The 18872-nt window shown below is 41.6% G+C and overlaps 1 protein-coding gene across 1 annotated transcript in view; it reads left to right on the top strand.

Moving 5' to 3' along the window:
* The first annotated feature begins 13685 nt into the window (after nucleotides 1–13685).
* MAPK1 (mitogen-activated protein kinase 1) overlaps nucleotides 13686–18872 on the top strand; it is an 89571-nt gene continuing 84384 nt past the window's right edge. Inside the window, exon 1 of the mRNA XM_059041198.2 lies at nucleotides 13686–13837. Within this exon, the coding sequence (XP_058897181.1) occupies nucleotides 13719–13837 (119 nt within the window). The 5' untranslated portion in view covers nucleotides 13686–13718. The remainder of the gene's footprint in view (nucleotides 13838–18872) is intronic.

Genomic DNA, 18872 nt, shown 5'->3' with positions numbered 1-18872 from the left:
AAAAAAACAAACAAACAAAAGAAAAACAGGTAAGAGCAAACATTTTTTTAAGTAAAAATTAAAGAACTACCATTTACAATAGCTCCAAAACACATGAAATACTTGCTATAAATCTAACAAAATATGAACAGGAACTCTATGCTGAAAACTAAAAAATTATGGTGAAATAAATCAGAGAAGATCTAAATACATAGAGAGACAGGCTATGCTCATGGTTTGGAGGAGTCAAAATAGTAAAGATGCCAATTCTCCCCAAACTGATCTGCAACTTCAATGTTATTACAATAAAAATTCCAGTGGCAGAATTTTTAAAATAGATACAGACAAGCTGAATGTAAAATTTATATGGGAAGTCAAAGGAACTAAAACCATTCAAACAATTTAGAAAAATATGAATAAAGTTGGAGGACTCATAGAACCTGATTTAAGACTTACTGTATAGTTGCAGTAATCAAGACAGTCTGGTACTGCCACAAGGGTAGACAGATAGATCAATGGAACTGGAAAAAATCCAGAAATCAGCTATCACAAATGTAGCTAACTGATTTTTTGGTGATAAAATATATCTAACATAAAATTTGCCACTCTAACCATTTTTTTAAAACATCTTTATTTGAGTATAACTGTTTTACAATAGTGTGTTAGTTTCTCCTTTACAACAAAGTGAATCAGTTATACATATACATATGTTCCCATATCTAACCATTTTTTTTAAATAAATTTATTTATGTATTTGTGGCTGCATTGGGTCTTCGTTGCAGTATGCAGGCTTCTCATTGCTGTGGCTTCTCTTGTTGCAGAGCACAGGCTCTAGGCATGCGGGCTTCAGTAGTTGTGGCTCGCGGGCTCTACAGCTCCGGCTCAGTAGTTGTGGCATGCGGGCTTAGTTGCTCCAAGGCATGTGGGATCTTCCTGGACCAGGGCTCGAACCCGTGTCCCTGCATTGGCGGGCGGATTATTAACCACTGCACCTCCAGGGAAGTCCCCTAACCATTTTTTAATCGTGGTTAAATATACATAACAAAATTTAGCACCTTGATCATTTAAGTGTACAATTCAGTGGTATTAAGTACATTCACAGTGTTGTGCAGCCATCAGCACTATCTATTTTCAAAACATTTTCCTCACCCCAAGTAGAAGCTCTACCCATTAAGTAATAACTCCCCAGTCTCCACCCTACCTGCAACCCCTGGAACCTCTAATCTACTTTCCGTCACTACTAAACACTCATATAAGTGGAATCATAAATATTTGTCCTTTCGTATCGGGCTTATTTCGCTTAGCATAATGTGTTAAGGGCTCATCCATGTTGTGGAATATATGAGAACTTCATTTTTATGGTTGAATAACATTCCACTGTATGTATGTACACATTTTGTTTATCCATTCATAGATAAACATGTGAACAAACATGACATTTATGTTGTTTCCACACGTTGCCTATTGTAAATAATGCTGCTATGAACATTGAGTTCCTGTTAACAAATCTTTGGGGTATGTAGCAATACCTAGGAGTGGAATTGCTGATGGTATGGTTATTATATCTTTCACCTTTTGGGGAACTATCAAACTATCTTCCCCAGCAGCTGCACTATTTTATATTCCCACCAGTAAGGTACAGCGTTCCAATATCCCCCATGTTTGCCAACTCTTATTTTGTGTTTCTTTGTTTGTTTGGTTTTTTGCGGTACGCGGGCCTCTCACTGTTGTGGCCTCTCCCGTTGCAGAGCACAGGCTCCGGACGTGCAGCCTCAGCGGCCATGGCTCACGGGCCCAGCTGCTCCATGGCATGTGGGATCTTCCCGGACTGGGCATGAACCTGTGTCCCCTGCATCGGCAGGCGGACTCTCAACCACTACGCCACCAGGGAAGCCCTGTTTGTTTGTTTTTAATCATACCCATCCTAGTAGGTGTGAAGTGATATCTCATTGTGGTTTGATTTGCATTTCCCTAATGACTAATGATGTTGAATATATATATATATATATTTTTTTTTTTTTAATAATTTTTGGCCGCTCAGCTTGTGGGATCTTAGTTCCCCGTTCAGGGATCAAACCCCGGCCCTGGCAGTGAAAACACTGAGTCCTAACCACTGGACCGCCAGGGAATTCCCTTGAGCATCTTTTAATGTGCTTATTTGCCATTTGTGTATCTTCTTTGGAGAAATGTCTATTCAAGTCCTTTTCTCCTTTTTTAATTGGGTTGTCTTTTTGTTGTTGAGTTGTAGTTGTTTTTTTTTTTAATTGAGGTATAATTGACATACAACATTATATTAGTTTCAGGTGTACTACATAAAGATTCGATATTTGTATTCATTGCAAATTGATCACCATGATAAATCTTAACATCCGTCACCATACCCAGTTACAGATTTTTTTTCTTGTGATGAGAACTTTTAAGATTTACACTCTTAGCAACTTCAAATATGCAATACAGTATTATTAACTATAATCACCTTACTGTACATTACATCTCCATGACTTATTTATTTTATAATTGGATGTTTGTACCTTTAAAAACATCTAGAATGAATTTTTACTTTTTTCTTCCAACTTTATTGAGATATAATTGACATACAGCACTGTGTAAGTTTAAGGTGTACATCGTAATGATCTGACTTACACACATCATGGAATGATTGTCACAGTAAGGTTAGTGAACATCCATCATCTCATATAGATACAAAATTAAAGAAATAGAAAAAAATTTTTCCTTGTAATGAGAACTCTTAGGATTTACTCTCTTATCCACTTTCATATATAACATGCAACAGTGTTAATCCTATTTATTATGTTGTACATTACACCCCAGTACTTATTCATCCTATAATTGGAAGTTTGTACCTTTTGACTGTCTTCGTCCAATTCCCCTCCCCTCCCCCCACCTCTTATAACCATAAATCTGATCTTTTCTATAAGTTTGTTTGAAGTGTAATTGACCTAAAACACTATGTTAATTCCTGGTTCACAACGTATAGATCCTATATTTCTATACATTTAAAATGATCACCACGATAAGTCTAGTTACCATCTGTCTACTGTCTGTCGCCACACAAAGATATTACATAATTATTGACTACATTCCCCACACTATATATTTCATATCTGTGACTTGTTTATTTTGTAACTGGAAGTTTGTACCTCTTAATCTCCTTCTCTATTCCTTTCCCCTCCCACCCCCTTCCCTCTGGCAACCACCTGTTTGTTCTCTGTATCTATGACTCTGTTTCTGTTTTGTTCTGTTGGTTCATTTGTTTTGTTTTTTAGATTCCACATATAAGTGAAATCATACAGTATTTGTCTTTCTCTGTCTGACTTATTTCCTTTAGCATAATACCCTCTAGGTCCATCCATGTTGTCCCAAATAGTAAGATTTCATTCTTTTTTATTTCTGAGTAATATTCTGTTGTATAAATATACCACATCTTCATTATCCATTCATCTATTGATGGGCACTTAGGTTGCTTCCATATCTTGGGTATTGTAAATAATGCTGCAGTGAAAATAGGGGTGCATATATCTTTTATAATTAGCGTTTTCGATTTCTTCAGTTAAATACCCAGGAGTGGAATTGCTGGATCATATGTTGGGTAATTCTATTTTTAATCTTCAAGGAACTTCCATACTTTTTTCACCAATGGCTGCACCATTTTACTGCCCAACCAACAGTGCACAAGGGTTCCAAGTTCTCCACATCCTTCCAACACTTGTTATTTTCCATTTGTTTTTATTTTTAATAGTAGCTATAACTAATGGCTGTGTGGTGATATCTCATTGTGGTTTTGATTTTCATTTCCCTAATGATTAGTGATTAGTGGTGTGCTTATTGGACAACTGTATATCTTCTTTGGAGAAATTTCTATTCAGGTCTTTTGCCTATTTTTTAATTGGGTTGTTTGTCTTTTTGTTGTTCAGTTGTAGGAGTTCTATATATATATTCTGGATATAATCCTTTATCAGATATATGATTTGCAAATATTTTCTCCCATTCTGTGGGTTGCCTTTTTACTTTAGTGATAGTGTCCTTTGATGCACAAAAGGTTTTAATTCTGATGAAACACAATCTTTTTTTTGTTGTTATGTGTGCTTTCAGTGTCATATCCAAAAAATCTTTGCCAAATAGTAAGCCATGAAGCTTCTCCCTAATTTTTTTTTTTTTTTTTTGGCTGCGTTGGGTCTTTGTTGCTGCACACAGGCTTTCTCTAGTTGCAGCAAGTGGAAGCTACTCTTCGTTGTGGTGCAGGCTTCTCATTGCGGTGGCTTCTCTTGTTGCGGAGCATGGGCTCTAGGCACACGAGCTTCAGTAGTTGCAGCATGAGGGCTCGGTAGCTGTGGCTTGTGAGCTCTAGAGCAGAGGCTCAGTAGTTGTGGCACACAGGCTTAGTTGCTTGTGACATGTGGGATCTTCCCAGACCAGGGCTCAAACCCATGTCCCCTGCATTGGCAGGCAGATCCTTAACCACTGCACCACCAGGGAAGTCCCAGCATTGACATCTTGACAATATTGTCTTCCAGTCCATGAACTGAGGATGTCTTTCCATTTATTTGTGTCTTCTTTAATTTCTTTCAGCAATGTTTCATGGTTTTCAGTATACAAATCTTTGGTCTCCTTGGTTAAGTTTACCCCTATCTTATTCTTTTCGATGCTATTATAGTGTTTTCTTAATATCCTTTCTGGATTATTCATTGTTAGTGTGTAAAAATGCAACTGATTTTTGTGTGTCGATTTTATATCCTGTAACTTTATTCAATTCATTTACTAGTTCTAACAGTATTTTGTATAATCTTTAGGGTCTTGTACATATAAGATAATGTCGTGTGCAAACATAGGTAATTTTACCTTCCTTTTCAATTCAGATGACTTTTATTTCTTTTTCTTGCCTAATTTCTCTGGCTAGAACTTTTAATAGTATGTTGAGTAGAAGTGTTGAAAGCACACATCTTGGTATTGTTCTTGATTTTAGAGACAGAGCTCTTCTTTTTCAATGTAGACATTTACAGCTGTAAATTTCCCTCTGAGCACTATTTTCACTGCACACCTTAAATTTTGGTATATTGTGTTTTCATTTTCATTCATCTCAAGGTATTGTCTTATTCCCTTTGTGATTTATTCTTTGACCCATTGGTTGCTTAAGAGTATATGTTGTTGAATTTTCACATATTTGTGAGTTCTTCAGCTTTCCTTCTGTTATCCTTTTCTAGCTTCAATCCATCATGATTGGAAAAAATATTCTGAATGATTTCAACCTTTAAAAATTTTTTAAGACTTGTTTGGCAGCCTAACATATAATCTGTGCAGGAGAATGTTCCATGAGCACTTGAGAATAATGTGTATTCTGCTGCTGTTGTGTGGTGTTCTGTTTATGTCAGGTCTAACTGGTTTATAGTGTTGTTCAAGTTCTCTATTTCCTTATTGTTCTTCAATCTGGTTGTCCTATCCATTATTGAATGTGGGTATTGAAGTATCCAGCTATTATTGTAGTATTGTCCATTTCTCCCTTCAGTTCTGTCCATCTTGATTTATTTAATCTTTTGTCAATATATAATGACCTTCTTTGTCTCTTATAATCTTTTTTTAAAATTTATTTTAATTTATTTATTATTTTTGGCAGTGTTGAGTCTTCGTTGCTGTGTGTGGGCTTTCTCTAGTTGCAGTGAGCAGGAGCTACTCTTCATTATGGCGTGTGGGCTTCTCATTGCAGTGGCTTCTCTTGTTGTGGAGCACAGGCTCTAGGCACATGGGCTTCAGTAGCTGTGGCTTGCAGGCTCTAGAGTACAGGCTAAGTAGTTGGGGCACATGGGCTTAGTTGCTCCACAGCATGTGGGATCTTCCCAGACCAGGGCTCAAACCCGTGTCCTCTGCATTGGCAGGTGGATTCATAACCACTGTGCCACCAGGGAAGCCCTCTTGTAATCTTTTTTAATTGAAATTCTGTTTGTCTGACAATAATATAGTGACCTCAGCTCTTTTGTTTATTATTTGCAAAGAATACCTTTTTCCATTCTTTTATCAATACTTTCAAGCTCTTTGTGTTTTTATATTTAATGTGAACCTCTGGTAGACTTCATAAAGATAAGGTCTTGTATTTTTATCCATTCTGCCAGTCTCTGTCTTTTAATAGGAGGGTTTAGTCCATTTATGTTTTTTGGGTTTTTTTCCGGCCATGACACACGGCTTAGTTCCCCAACCAGGGACTGAACCTGGGCCCTCAGCAGTGAAAGCTCTGAGTCCTATCCAGTGGACCACCAGGGAATTCCCTAATGTAATTAGTAGTAAAGAAGGATTTATTTTATTTATCAATTTTAGACAATGTTTATTTCTTATTCTGGAAGTGAGGAATTAGCTTTTCTGTGCTACTCTAACCCCCACTTTTCTCCTTTCATCCTCACAATATATTTTCCCACTGTGTATAGTTAAATCAATAGTTAGTGTTTACGTTATTGACCAAGTAAGTAAACTCTGTTCACTCAAGCTGTAAATTATTATTACATTTTCTTTTTCTTACAAGTTTATTTTATCTGGAGTTAATAATTATTTCTTTCTTCAATTTTTTTAGTTTTCTAAGTACCTAGAGCTGTTTTCTTCCAAAGGTTCCAAACACATAGCAATAATTTTTCCAAATATTCAACCCATAACTGATCAATTCCATCTTTTCCTTGGAGACTTAATCCCACAGACCTCTGTCTTTCTGCTCCACTTTGGGCTGGTTGCTCACTAAACCTGGTACACAAACGTTGTCCTGGAACTTCCTTTTGCCAGTCAAGAAAGATTATTTTTGTCATTTAGCTATTTGTTTTCTGTGTGTCTTTTGTGTTTTTTGTTCTTCAATCTCCCCATTACTGCCTCTTTTTAAAAAAATTTAGTTGATTTTTTTTGGTAGCATACCATTTTAACTCCCTTCCCCTTTCCTTTTCTGTATATTTTTATTTTCTTAGTAATTACCTTGGGAATCACAGTTAACATCTTAAATTTATAAGTTATAAAATAAATATAACACATAAACAATTTCAATTAAGTAACAATTTTTAAAAATTATTGGACTTCCCTGGTGGCCCAGTGGTCAGGACTCTGCACTTCCACTGCAGGGGGCATGGATTTGTTCCCTGATTGGGGAAGTTCCATGTACCGCGCAGCATGGCCAAAAAGAAAGAAAAGAAAAATTTTTAATTATAAAATACTATGAATTATACTAGCTTCCTTTCAATATTAAATTATATTACATCTCCATCCTTCCTCTTCTGGCCTCCATGATTTATGAGGAGAAATCAGCTATTCATCTTATCGAGAATCTCTTGTACATACTGAGTCACTGCTCTCTGGCTGTTTAAAAAAATTTTTTTTGTCTTTGGGTTTCCACAATTTGAACATAATGGATCTCCTCTGGATAATGATTAGACGGGGTGGGCATGTGACCCAATCTGCCATGAGACAGGAGGGGAGGCTGCTGTGTGTCTGGTTGTCTCCTCACTCCTAAGAAGGGGACTCACCAGGGGAGACCATCCTTTCTGCCTTTGAATAGTGTGGCGCCATGTGTAGTCTGGAACTGCTGCAGCCACCTCCCTACCTGCCTGAGGATGATGCCAATGCACAGAATAGGCTAGAAGGGCAGAGAAGGGGAGCAGAAGCCGTACTTGTGGGATTCTTGTCAGGTGAGAAAGAGTCCGTACTGTTTATACAAATTTGGTTTGGCAGGACCACCACTTAGTGCCTAGGATGTAGCAATTAAGGAGGTGCTTGCTGTCAGATGCTGATGCTGCACTGTGTGACCCTGAGAGTGAGTATTTCCTTAAATGTTTCACCCTAAGTGCCTCACTCATCTCTTCCTGGTCCTGACCCTATGTGATTCAAAGTTTTCTGAACCTACAGCTGAAAGGTTCTAACTGACAAGCAGAGGACACTGAAATGTAAGGAATGGACAGGTAAGAGGAACTCAGAAAAGGAGATGAATAACAGCTGCTCTGTTTGGGCCAGCGTGCTGTTATATAATAATGGTGCCAGTGGCCAGCCCATGCTTCCGCCTAATACTAAAATTGCCCTCCAAATTTTCAGTTGTAGCCATCTTATTGTCATGATTTTCTACAGTATGTTACTGCATCTGACCTGAACAATATATGCTTCTTTGAATTTATTTAAATGTTTTATGGTCCAGTGTAGGATACTTTTTATATTTTATGCAGAACTCAGTATGTTTTTATGCCTTATTATTCTGCTGTTTAACTCGTCTTTATTCTTATTTTTGTTTATTTTATACATCACAGTCTAATAGTGGTGTGTAATATATTTTACTATAACTGTGTTTCTATTAGTTGTATTGTATTTCTAAAGATTGTTTCCTGGTTTGTGTTGCTGTATAATTTGGGGCATTTGGTTTCACAATGACTTTTTATTCTATGTGTATTTTTTGTACATCTTTTCTAACAACAGTACATATTCAGAGTTTGTCCTTTGATCTGATCTGAGATTTTCATAATTTTATATAGGAATTTTAGCTATTTATGTGTTTCTTATTTATTTACATTTCCCTTATTTGCTACACTTAGTTTCACTTTCCATCGTCTAATATTCTTGTATTTTGAGGTGTTTTTTTTTTTAATGATTCCTTGCCATTTCTTTTTTATTTACAACGTGAGGAAAGTGTCTAGTATACTTCTGGTTACATACTCTTGATTTTTGCTGTATGAATTACCTTCTTCCTTTTATCTCTTGTAATAATTTATAAGGTAGACATACAGCTTTTTACACTGAAAAAATATCTGAAATTATATAATTTTTTTTGATGTGGACCATTTTAAAAGTCTTTATTGAATTTGTTACAGTATTGCTTCTGTTTTATGTTTTGTTTTTTTGGTCGTGAGGCATGTGGGATCTTAGCTCCCCGACCAGGGATCGAACCCGCAGCCCCTGCATTGGAAGGCGAAGTCTTAACCACTGGACCGGCAGGGAAGTTCTATAATTTTTTTAAATAACCTTTTTCCTCATTTTACGTAAAACAAAGACTTAGTATCTTGCTTTTTCTACCCTCTTTCTTCCTATCTGATTGCATTAATCTGAGGTTAAAACCCCCTATTTTAAAAAATCTTCTTTCTCAATTTTTTTCCTTTTGCATTTTGTTTGTTACTATAGCAACAACAATTATTTCAACTTATCAGCATGGGTCTCTACTGAGTGTTTTTATTCAGTTATCTCTCTATCTTTAGCTAGTTTCAAGGCTCATTGCCAGTTCTTTTCTCTCGTTTCATCATTCATGAGTTTCTGATTCATGTCCCTGTGATTTATTGTTTGACTCTGAGCAATTTTTGCAGAAAAGGGAGTTAGTTGGGTCGTGTATTAGTCACAAACTCTTGTGGTTTCAAGTGACAGAATCCTAATTCAAATTGATTTCAGTTAAAAAAAGAGAATATATTGTCTCATGAACCTGTAAAGTCCAGGCTCAACTGCATACAGCCTCGAACTGTGTCATCAGGAAACCGTCTCCATCTCTGGACCCTGCTTTCCCCATCTCAGCTTCATTCTCAGAGGGCAGTTCTCACATGGTGGCATGTCTGGCCCCAGACTCATACTCCCTGCCCTGGCATGCTGGCAGAAGGGGAGCACTCCTTTCCCAATTGTTTCTGCAGAAGTCTGGGCTGAGGGATTTCCCTGGCGGTCCAGTGGGTAAGACTCCGCACTCCCAATGCAGGGGGCCCGGGTTCGATCCCTAGTCGGGGAACTAGATCCCGCGTGCCGCAACTAAGAGCCGGCATGCTGCAACTAAGAGTCAGCATGCCGCAACTAAAGTTCCTGCACGTGGCAGCGAAGATCCCGCCTGCCGCAACTAAGACCTGGCGCAGTCAAATAAATAAATATATTTTTTAAAAAGTCTGGGCTGGGCTTCCCTGGTAGCGCAGTGGTTAAGAATCCACTTGCCAGTGCAGGGGACACGGGTTCGAGCCCTGGTCCGGGAAGATCCCACATGCCGCGGAGCAACTAAGCCTGTGTGCCACAACTACTGAGCCTGTGCTCTAGAGCCCGCGAGCCACAACTACTGAGCCTGCATGTTGCAACTACTGAAGCCCATGAGCCTAGAGCCCGTGCTCCGCAACAAGAGGAGCCACCACAATGAGAAGCCTGTGCACCGCAATGCAGAGCAGCCCCCACTTGCAGCAACTAGAGAAAGCCTGCATGCAGCAACGAAGACCCGATGCAGCCATAAATAAATAAATAATTAAAAAAAAAAAAAGTCCGGGCTGAGTGTCAATTGCCTGGATCAGATCTCATACCCATCCTTTAAACCAATGTCTGTGACTCTGATTGTGGAGCCCTGGATCACATGCTTACTCTTGACTTGGGGGTGGGGCCAGCCCTGCAAACCACATAAGGGTGTAAAAGGGACAGTTCACCAAAGAAAAACCGGATTGTTACTACCAGAAGGAGAAGGGGTCAATGCTGGGCAGGCAAAAAATAACATATCCATTGTTTTCTAAGATTCTACAGATCTGTGAACTGTCACCACTCTAGAGAGACAATAAGGAAGACATCCAGGTGGCCAGCTGGCCATCTAAGCAGGGTCTTAGGCTTAAAAGTGGCTTAGCATGGTCTCACAGTGTTCCAGAGCCTCGTTCTCAGGTTCTCAGCTCTGTGCTTCTGGAAATTTGTTGTTGTCAGTCTAGCTAGATGATTGTCCCCCATGGGCCTGGCTCACAGCCTGACTCAGCAGAGACAGATGTATATCTAAATCCCATTTTAGAGGGAACAGTAATTGCCAAAGGACCTAAACAGAGCTGTCTCCTGGTCAGTGCACTTTTCCTGTCAAAAACCACAAGTGAAGCCAAACTCTAATCATAAGGTAGCATAGTAACCACAGAACCGGGCAAGAGAAGTTCTCAAGAGAAAGGTTATTGGCCAGATGCATCATGCCATGACAATACAGTGACTTTAAAATATACATAAACACTGGAAGAATGAAGAGACGACATATTACAAGGCTGAAAGGCAGGAAAGAACTGAGAGCTGCCTGGTCTGGCTGGAGCACAGGGGAGGGCAGGTGAGGAGGGCAGGTAATGTTGTGTGTCAATTATACCTCAACTAAAAAAAAAGAAAATAAAACAGTGCTTTTCAAAGTTTAATATCCATGTGAACCACTGGGGAATCTTGTTAAAATGCAGACCTTGAATCAGTGGTCTGGGGCAGGGCCTGAGATGCTGCCTTTGGAACAAACCCCCACATGATGCTGATGCTGCTGGTCTGGAGACCACACTTTGAGCAGCAACAATTCCCAAAATATTAAGAAATAGAATTTATAGGCGTTTGTGATGGGTTGGATGGGAAGAGGGGTTGGGAGCAAGGTAAAATGCGTTGTTAAGGATTATCCCCAAACTTCCAGCTTGCGATCCACAAGTACAAGACGAGGAACAGGTTTGCGTGGGGTTGATAATAATGAGATAACATTTATTGGGTATTTACTACGTGCCAGGTTCTTTACATATGCTGTCTTATTTATTCCGTACAATAGGGAGGTAGGTGCTATTGTGATCTTTAAGAGTGAGGAAACTGAGGCCAAGGTCATACAGGTAGTAAGAGGAAGAGCCAAGATTCAAACTCTTTCTGGTAGTCTGAGGGCAGAACTCCTGCAGTTAACCATTGGCAGTTTGGAAATGTAAAGTTGAAGCCCCCGTAGGATGTCACATGGAGCTGTCCAGGTGGACAAGCTGACCACAGATTCTGACAGTTAAAGACCTGGGAGGAAGTGAGGCATCAGTGGGAATTAAACCATGCAAGAACGGCTACAACCTATCCTCTCAGAGTGCTGCCAATCTTGTTCCATTTTCCTTTGGTATTTAATTATTACAGAGGAGGACTCTGAAGAAAACCAGCTTTTAGCTTCTTAAATAAATTATCTTTTTTTTTCCTGATTGGATACTGTGTTTGTTCTTTATCCCTGAAATTTAAGAACTTTTCCAGATTATGTCTTGAAGTTGGTTTCTGCTTATTGATTTTTCTGAATTCAGAGAACTCACTCAAGTTTCCACTTCCACCTCAGATCTTTTTAGACCAAGGGCAAGTTTTCTTTTACTATAATTTAAGTTATTGTCTCTAATTGATTTGCTCTGTCTTCTTTGGGGGTGCCTATAGTTTGACTCTCCGTGGTATTCTCCTGTACATTTTTTCTCTTAAAGAATTTCATCACTGACTTTTTCTTCTATACTGCTGATTTGCTCTTCTGCATTGTTAAGTCTGCTTTTTACTGATCCAACCATTGCTTTTACTTTGGCTATCATGGTTTTAATATCATGGTACTCTCCATTTATCTTGTCCTGTTCTTTAAAAGATGCAATGTCCTCTTTTAGTCGAGAGTAAGAATTAGGTGTTTTCTGCAACTGGGCTCTGCTTCATGGACTAAATATATTGCAAAGGAGTAATTTTTGGCTCTAGCACTTTATTTTTCTCATGTGCCACATATATCTTTCCCCAGAGGGTTAAATTTTTTTTTTCCTTATTCACCTTTGATATTGTCTAGTTGATCTTTGTTGTTGATGCCTGGAAGTCCAGGCTTACAAGATCACAGTGTTGGACAATCAGGATGCAGGGTTCCCCACCCTTACTCCCGGTCCACAGATGGCCCGGGTGTCGGTTCAGAAGCAGTGGTTAGATCAGCTTCTGTCTCATTGTCTTAGCTATTCTTGGCATTCACTTGCTTCAAGATTCCGACTTTTTTCAACCTCTGGTGTCTGTGACTATTTCTGAGCCTCAGTGTGTTTATCTCATATTCTCTAGATCTTGATGCTTTGGACTCCAGCGTTTCTATCTTTGCGTTTCTATTTCAGTATGTCCTATGTCTGAGATGCTGTCCATCTGTACAAATCTGGGTCTCAGTCTCTGAATCTCAATGTTTTTCTCAGTGTCTCGGCCCCCTACTCCCGAACCCCTTACTGATGTTTATATTTCTTCATAGCACTTATCACAACTCGAGTCTCCCTCCCTCCCTTCCTCGCGACCCATCCATCCATCGATCCACATCTCCTTATGCTGGAATGTAACTTGTGGCAGAGTGGACGCACAGAATCAGGGTAACACTTGTTGAACGAGCCTCTGTCTGATCAGCGGGTCCCGTCCTGGCCTCTCGTCTCGGCCTCCACCTCTAGGTTTCACACTTTCTCAGGATGCAAATGTCTTTCTCGGTCTCGGTCATCCTTCCGGTTTCTGTCCGTGTGTCGAGGCCTCTAAGTCCGTGTGGGCCGCGGACTCGCACAGGCCTGGCCGGGGCGCGCGGCGGGGCATGACGGAGGTTGCCTTCCTGGGCCCCGCCAGCCCACTGGCTCAGCCTCCGCGTCTCCTGTGCCTAGGGTTCCGCCTCCCGCGAGTGCACGTGACCGCGTCCCGCAGAGCCGCCGCAGTGCCCCGCCCCGAGCGCGCTGCTTTCGCCGGCCGCGCAGCCCCGCCCCCGGGCGCGGGGAACCAATCAGCACGCACGTCTCCCGGCCCCGCCCGACGCCCTTCTCGGCGCGCGCCCCTCCCTCCGCCTGCCGGCCCGCCCGTCAGTCAGTCAGTCAGGCAGGCAGTCGGTCCTAGCGGCTGGCTGCTCCTCGGCTCTCCCGAGCGGCGGCCTCCCTCTTCCCTCCCGGCCAGCGGCGGCGGCTGCAGCAGCGGCGGCGCGGTCTCCCGGGAGGCGCGGCGTGGGCCGAGCGGCGGCCGCGGAGCGTCGAGCCCAGCGCGGCGGCTGCGGCGGCCCGGCAGCCAACATGGCGGCGGCGGCGGCGGCGGGCGCGGGCCCCGAGATGGTCCGCGGGCAGGTGTTTGATGTGGGGCCGCGCTACACCAATCTCTCTTACATCGGCGAGGGCGCCTACGGCATGGTGTGGTGAGTGTCCGCGCCCCGCAGCCCGGCCGCCCCCGCTTGGGACTGGCGGATGCAGCCGCGGTCTCGCCCGGGCCCCGGCCCTGCCCCGGCCCCGGCCCCCGGCCCCCGGCCCCCGGCCCCCGGCCCCCGACCTCGTTCCCCACCCGGGCTGCGCCGTCGTCCTTGAGCTGGGGGCCTCGGGCCGGGCCGGGCCGTCGGGCCTGGGCGTTGCTCCTCGCTGGGCTCGGGGGGCGGAGGCCGGGGCCGGGATCCCGGGACCGGCAGCGAGGCGCCCCCGCCCCCAGTGTGCGCACAGCGCGGCCTCGAATTCCTTCGGATGCTCTCCGTGGCGTGTGTGCACAGCTCCGAAATAATCATATGATTTTCCTCCCCTCGTCTGCGTTTTCCGCGAACGGCTTTCGTTAAGTGCCTTCCGTGGTGCCAGGGGGGCTCTCCTACGCAGGCTTTAGTGGCCTATAGTTAGTGGCACCAGTGTTCGTTGTGGAATATTTCAGTCTTGAAGTCTTTAAACGGTTTTTAATACCGTACTGCTAGCGTTTCAGGAAGGAGAAGCCAGCATTGCCCTTTTGGTTTATTAAGGAGTCATTTGGAGTTGGGCGTAATTTGACTTGTTTTTTTTTTGCCCCGCGTGAGCTCTCTTACCAGCATAAAGGCATCCAGACGTTTTAGCACAATTACTGTGGACTTTCCCTGTTAATGCTTTAGTGGTCAGTATGTGTGCGACCCTAATGGAGTTCTTGCAGAATCACATTCAGGCTCTCTCGTCTCGATCCAGCTCACCGAAACGTTTGTGGAATGGGGGTGACGGTCTTGTTTTTCATTAGAACCAACTAGCTGTCTTGTTTTGTGCTGGTGAAGACCTGTGCAAGTGTAGACTCCCTTACACCGAAATCTTCTCGTGAGTGTGTCTTTTCCGTTGAACGAAGGAAGCGAACTAATATTTATTGAACACTTCGTGGCAGGTACTGTGCTTGGTCCATTATCTCATTTTATTTTAACAAACAGCTGGAGGGAGGGGAACGCGGTGATGTCTTTCAGATGAGAAAGTATTTCGAGGTGAAGCCAGTTCCTAAGGTCATACAACTAAAGAGGCATACTTGAGATTGTGGACTGAGATCCTGTTTCAGTTGCTGCAGCTCTTTTCATTACACCCCACTTTCCTTAAATAGTGTTATTAATCATTTTAGAATTTTAGGGTGTTTTATAAGCATTTCTATTTCAGAATGTATTCAAGTTTGAATGATCATAATTTTAGAAATACCAGAGGGCATGTTTTGCCAAGTGTTAGTTAAAATTATTTTTTAAAAAAATACTTTAATTGAATCCTGAATATTTTCATTCTCTTCAGGAGCAAAATGTTTCACAGTGTACAGCTGTGAAAATTAACATGAACTCAGAGGCTTAGGAGCCAAAAGAGAAATTAAATTAGGCCAGGCCTAAAATAAATAAGGTCCTAGAATGTAATGGAGAGAAAGAACTGCCCGCAGCATCAGTTGTACCTGCTGGTAAGTGTGCCAGTAAACGTGTCTCTTTATGAGAGGTTCAGAATTGTCCATCAGGTCCTTCAGCCCTTTAAAATATGTACTAAAAAAACCTAGTTTTATGACATTTAAGTTGAAAGTTTTTTTAATTTCTTTTTAATCTGAAGCTGATTTAGATCTGGTAATTTTCTATCACTGCTATAGACTTATTTGACCTTCTCAGTCTCTATCAGGTGAAATATCAAGTCCTCTTACTGTGATGTTCTTTTCTTAAGTAACATCCAAGTACAAATATTATTGGAATTAGAATCTGGGTCCAGATTATAGCTTTTTATCTTAAGGTTGATGATATTTATTTAATATAAGAATTTAATCTACCTCATACAGTATTAGCATTTAGTAAATGTTGGTTAACAATGCTGGGTTTATGGAGGATTTCTTGACTGAAATGTTAATATTTGAATAGTGACATTTTTTAAAACATTAATGTTTCCAGAAGGATTTAAGGATTTTCAGGAAAAAAGGTGGGTTTTTTTTCATTTCCTGAATCAGTTCATTAGGAATTTGCCTTTTTCTTGCAGAGTCCTTTCCTAATCATCAAGTGGAGGATATAAAGATGAAAAGTGGAGTTTGAATTGGGCATTTAGGAGTGAGTGTGATTTTGATAGAAAGATAATAGGTGAAAGTGACAGTTTGAGCTGTGGAATCTAATCCTGGAAAAGTATTTAGGTGACAAACTTGTAGAGGACTCTAAAGGCAAAACTGAGTTTGGTTGTATATTTGTACAGTGGAGATGCATGAATGTTTTTGGAAAGAGGCAGGCACATGGTCAGTTTTGGAATTTGGGGGAGGATAGACCAACGCTGGTGGAAATGACAGGAAGAAAAACTGAGGTGGGGAATCAACTAGGCTGTTGTAACTTCTAGAGGTGAAGCAATATAGTGGGCGTGGAAGATAGCAGATGGAGATGAGAGCCCTTATAAAGATAGAATCAGTAACAGGGGCTCTTGTCAGAAGAGTGGTGGACTTCTAATCATGGCAAGTGTGGGATGAAGCAGAGGATGATGAGTGAGGTCTTAACCAGTAAGAGGTGAGAGAGGTGGGATTTGGATTTGAGAGGGATTTCCAGGCTTGATGTGGCATGGACATGGCTGTTAATTCCAAGGCTTCTAGCGTGGGAGCCTGGGAGGATGGTGGAGCTGTTTTGAGAGAAGGAATACCGTATAGGCAGAGGAGGTTTGCTAAGGAGAAATAGTGAGTTCTCGTTTGGACTTGCTAAGTTTGTGATGCCTTTAGGCCATTTAAGCTATATCCAGAAGGCATCTTGAAAATAAGAGGGAAGTAAAGTCTGGAGATGAAAATTTGTGTAAGTTATAGTCTTGGGTGGAGGAGCACAGATTCTTTTTTTTTTTAATTAATTAATTAATTTTTGGCTGTGTTGGGTCTTTGTTGCTGCGTGCAGGCATTCTCTAGTTGCAGCAAGCTGGGGCTGCTGTTTGTTGCGGTGCAGGGGCTTCTCCTTGCTGTGGCTTCTCTTGTTGCGGAGCCCGGGCTCTAGGCACACTGGCTTCAGTAGTTGTGGCGCATGGGCTTAGTTGCTCCATGGCATGTGGGATCTTCCCGGACCAGGGATCAAACCCGTGTCCCCAGCATTGGCAGGTGGATTCTTAACCACTGTGCCACCAGGGAAGTCCAGAGCATAGATTCTTATTTGAGGTCATTGGTTAGGTGAAATTCCATGCATATGTTATGTATGTTTATCTTTGTAGTGAACAATCCATAATATTTATTAGATTTTCAAAGGGTCCATTATCCCAGAAAGGTTAAGAACCAGTGAGACAGAAGAGAAAGCCCAAAGAGGTAACTCTGGCAAACAAGTGCTTTTAATAAGTGGGCAGAGGAAGAGGAAGCTGAGGACTGGTGAGATGTATAAGAATCAGGAAAAAAAAATGGTATGATAGAGGAGAAATTGAAGCTCTTTGCTTGGTCATCTAATTAAGATAAGTATTTTGGATAAGTCAGTTTGAAACACTTTCTAAATGTGACTGAGAGGTCGTGGGGTCATCTCCATAGAGACACTAATTGAAGCCTTGAGAGTGGATAAGATGAGAAAAATGTGAGAGCTGAGCCAAAGGAATGCCTGACTTTAGGTGTCAATAGAGGGCAAGTTACAGAGGAGGACGGAGGAAATGTGGTCAGAGACCAGAGAACCAGAGTTCACACTATTAAAGGAGGTCGTGGTCATTAGGGATTGGTTTAAATACTGTAGAGAGCACCGTGCAGCTGGAAGAGCAGCTGTTGGATTTGTTAACTTTCAACTCTCCTAACAGATGGGCTCTCTTCTCTTCTCTGCCATCCTGTGTGTGGTTGAGCTTGCTCCTCACCATGCCTTCTCACAAGACTTCAGGATCAAGCGATTTTTGGCCAAGAAATAAAAGCAGAATCGTCCCATTCACCAATGGATTCCAGTGAAAACTGGTAATAAAATCAGATACAACTCCAAGAGAAGACATTGGAGAAGAACCAAGCTGGGTCTATAAGAAGCCTTGCACATGAGGTGGCACACATATTTATGCTGCATCTTACCATGTCACTCTGAGAACATCACTACTATTTGAACAGCTGGATGTGTTTTATTGCGAAAATGATTTTTCTCTTTGTGTGTTTGTGCACTAGTGCTTTGGCTCAGTAATAAATATGTGAGACCTTAAAAAAACCCAAAAAACCAGATGTTTCCAACTAAAATTTCATTGTGATCACATTCCTGATGGTATAATATCCTGTCCTGTGAAGTTTTTTGTCATTATGGCAGACTAATAGAACTTTTGTTATGTTTTTTAAATGTACATACATTAATAATTAACATACATTAATTAATCCTCACACTGCCAAGGTGGTTACTTTAAGTAAGTGGGAATTTGAGACACAGAAGGGTTAGTTAACTTGCCCATGGACACCCAGCTCACAAGTGATAGAGCATCCTAATCTGGTTCCTAAGTGATACTCAACCAAAGACCCAAGTTGAGAAAATACAAGTTTTCAGTAACAGGAAATATCTGTTGTCTGCTTTTTGCTTGTGTCACGTTTTATTTTTTTTTAATTTATTTTTTGGCTGCCTTGGGTCCTCGTTGCTGCGTGTGGGGGCTACTCTTCGTTGCAGTGTGCGGGCTTCTCATTACGGTGGCTTCTCTTGTTGCGGAGCATGGGCTCTAGGCGTGTGGGCTTCAGTAGTTGTGACTCATGGGCTCTCTCGAGCGCATACTCAGTAGTTGTGGAGCATGGGCTTAGTTGCTCTGCAGCATGTAGGATCTGCCTGGACTAGGGCTCGAACCCACGTCCCCTGCATTGACAGGCGGATTCTTAACCACTGTGCCACCAAGGAAGCCCTGTGTCACGTTTTTTTCTTTTTACATTTTAGCCTTTTAAAAAACGTTTCATACAAGGTTATTCACTCAGAAAACTTTCATTGAGCACTTGTTATATGTTAGGATGCACATGGTCCCAGCCTTTTAATACCTCTTAGTCCAGATAGTGGGATGGAGTTGGGCAGTAAT

The sequence above is a fragment of the Kogia breviceps genome, chromosome 15 (genome assembly GCF_026419965.1).
Source record: "Kogia breviceps isolate mKogBre1 chromosome 15, mKogBre1 haplotype 1, whole genome shotgun sequence".
Classification (NCBI taxonomy): Eukaryota; Metazoa; Chordata; class Mammalia; order Artiodactyla; family Physeteridae; genus Kogia; species Kogia breviceps.
This window is presented reverse-complemented; position numbering and strand designations above follow the sequence as displayed.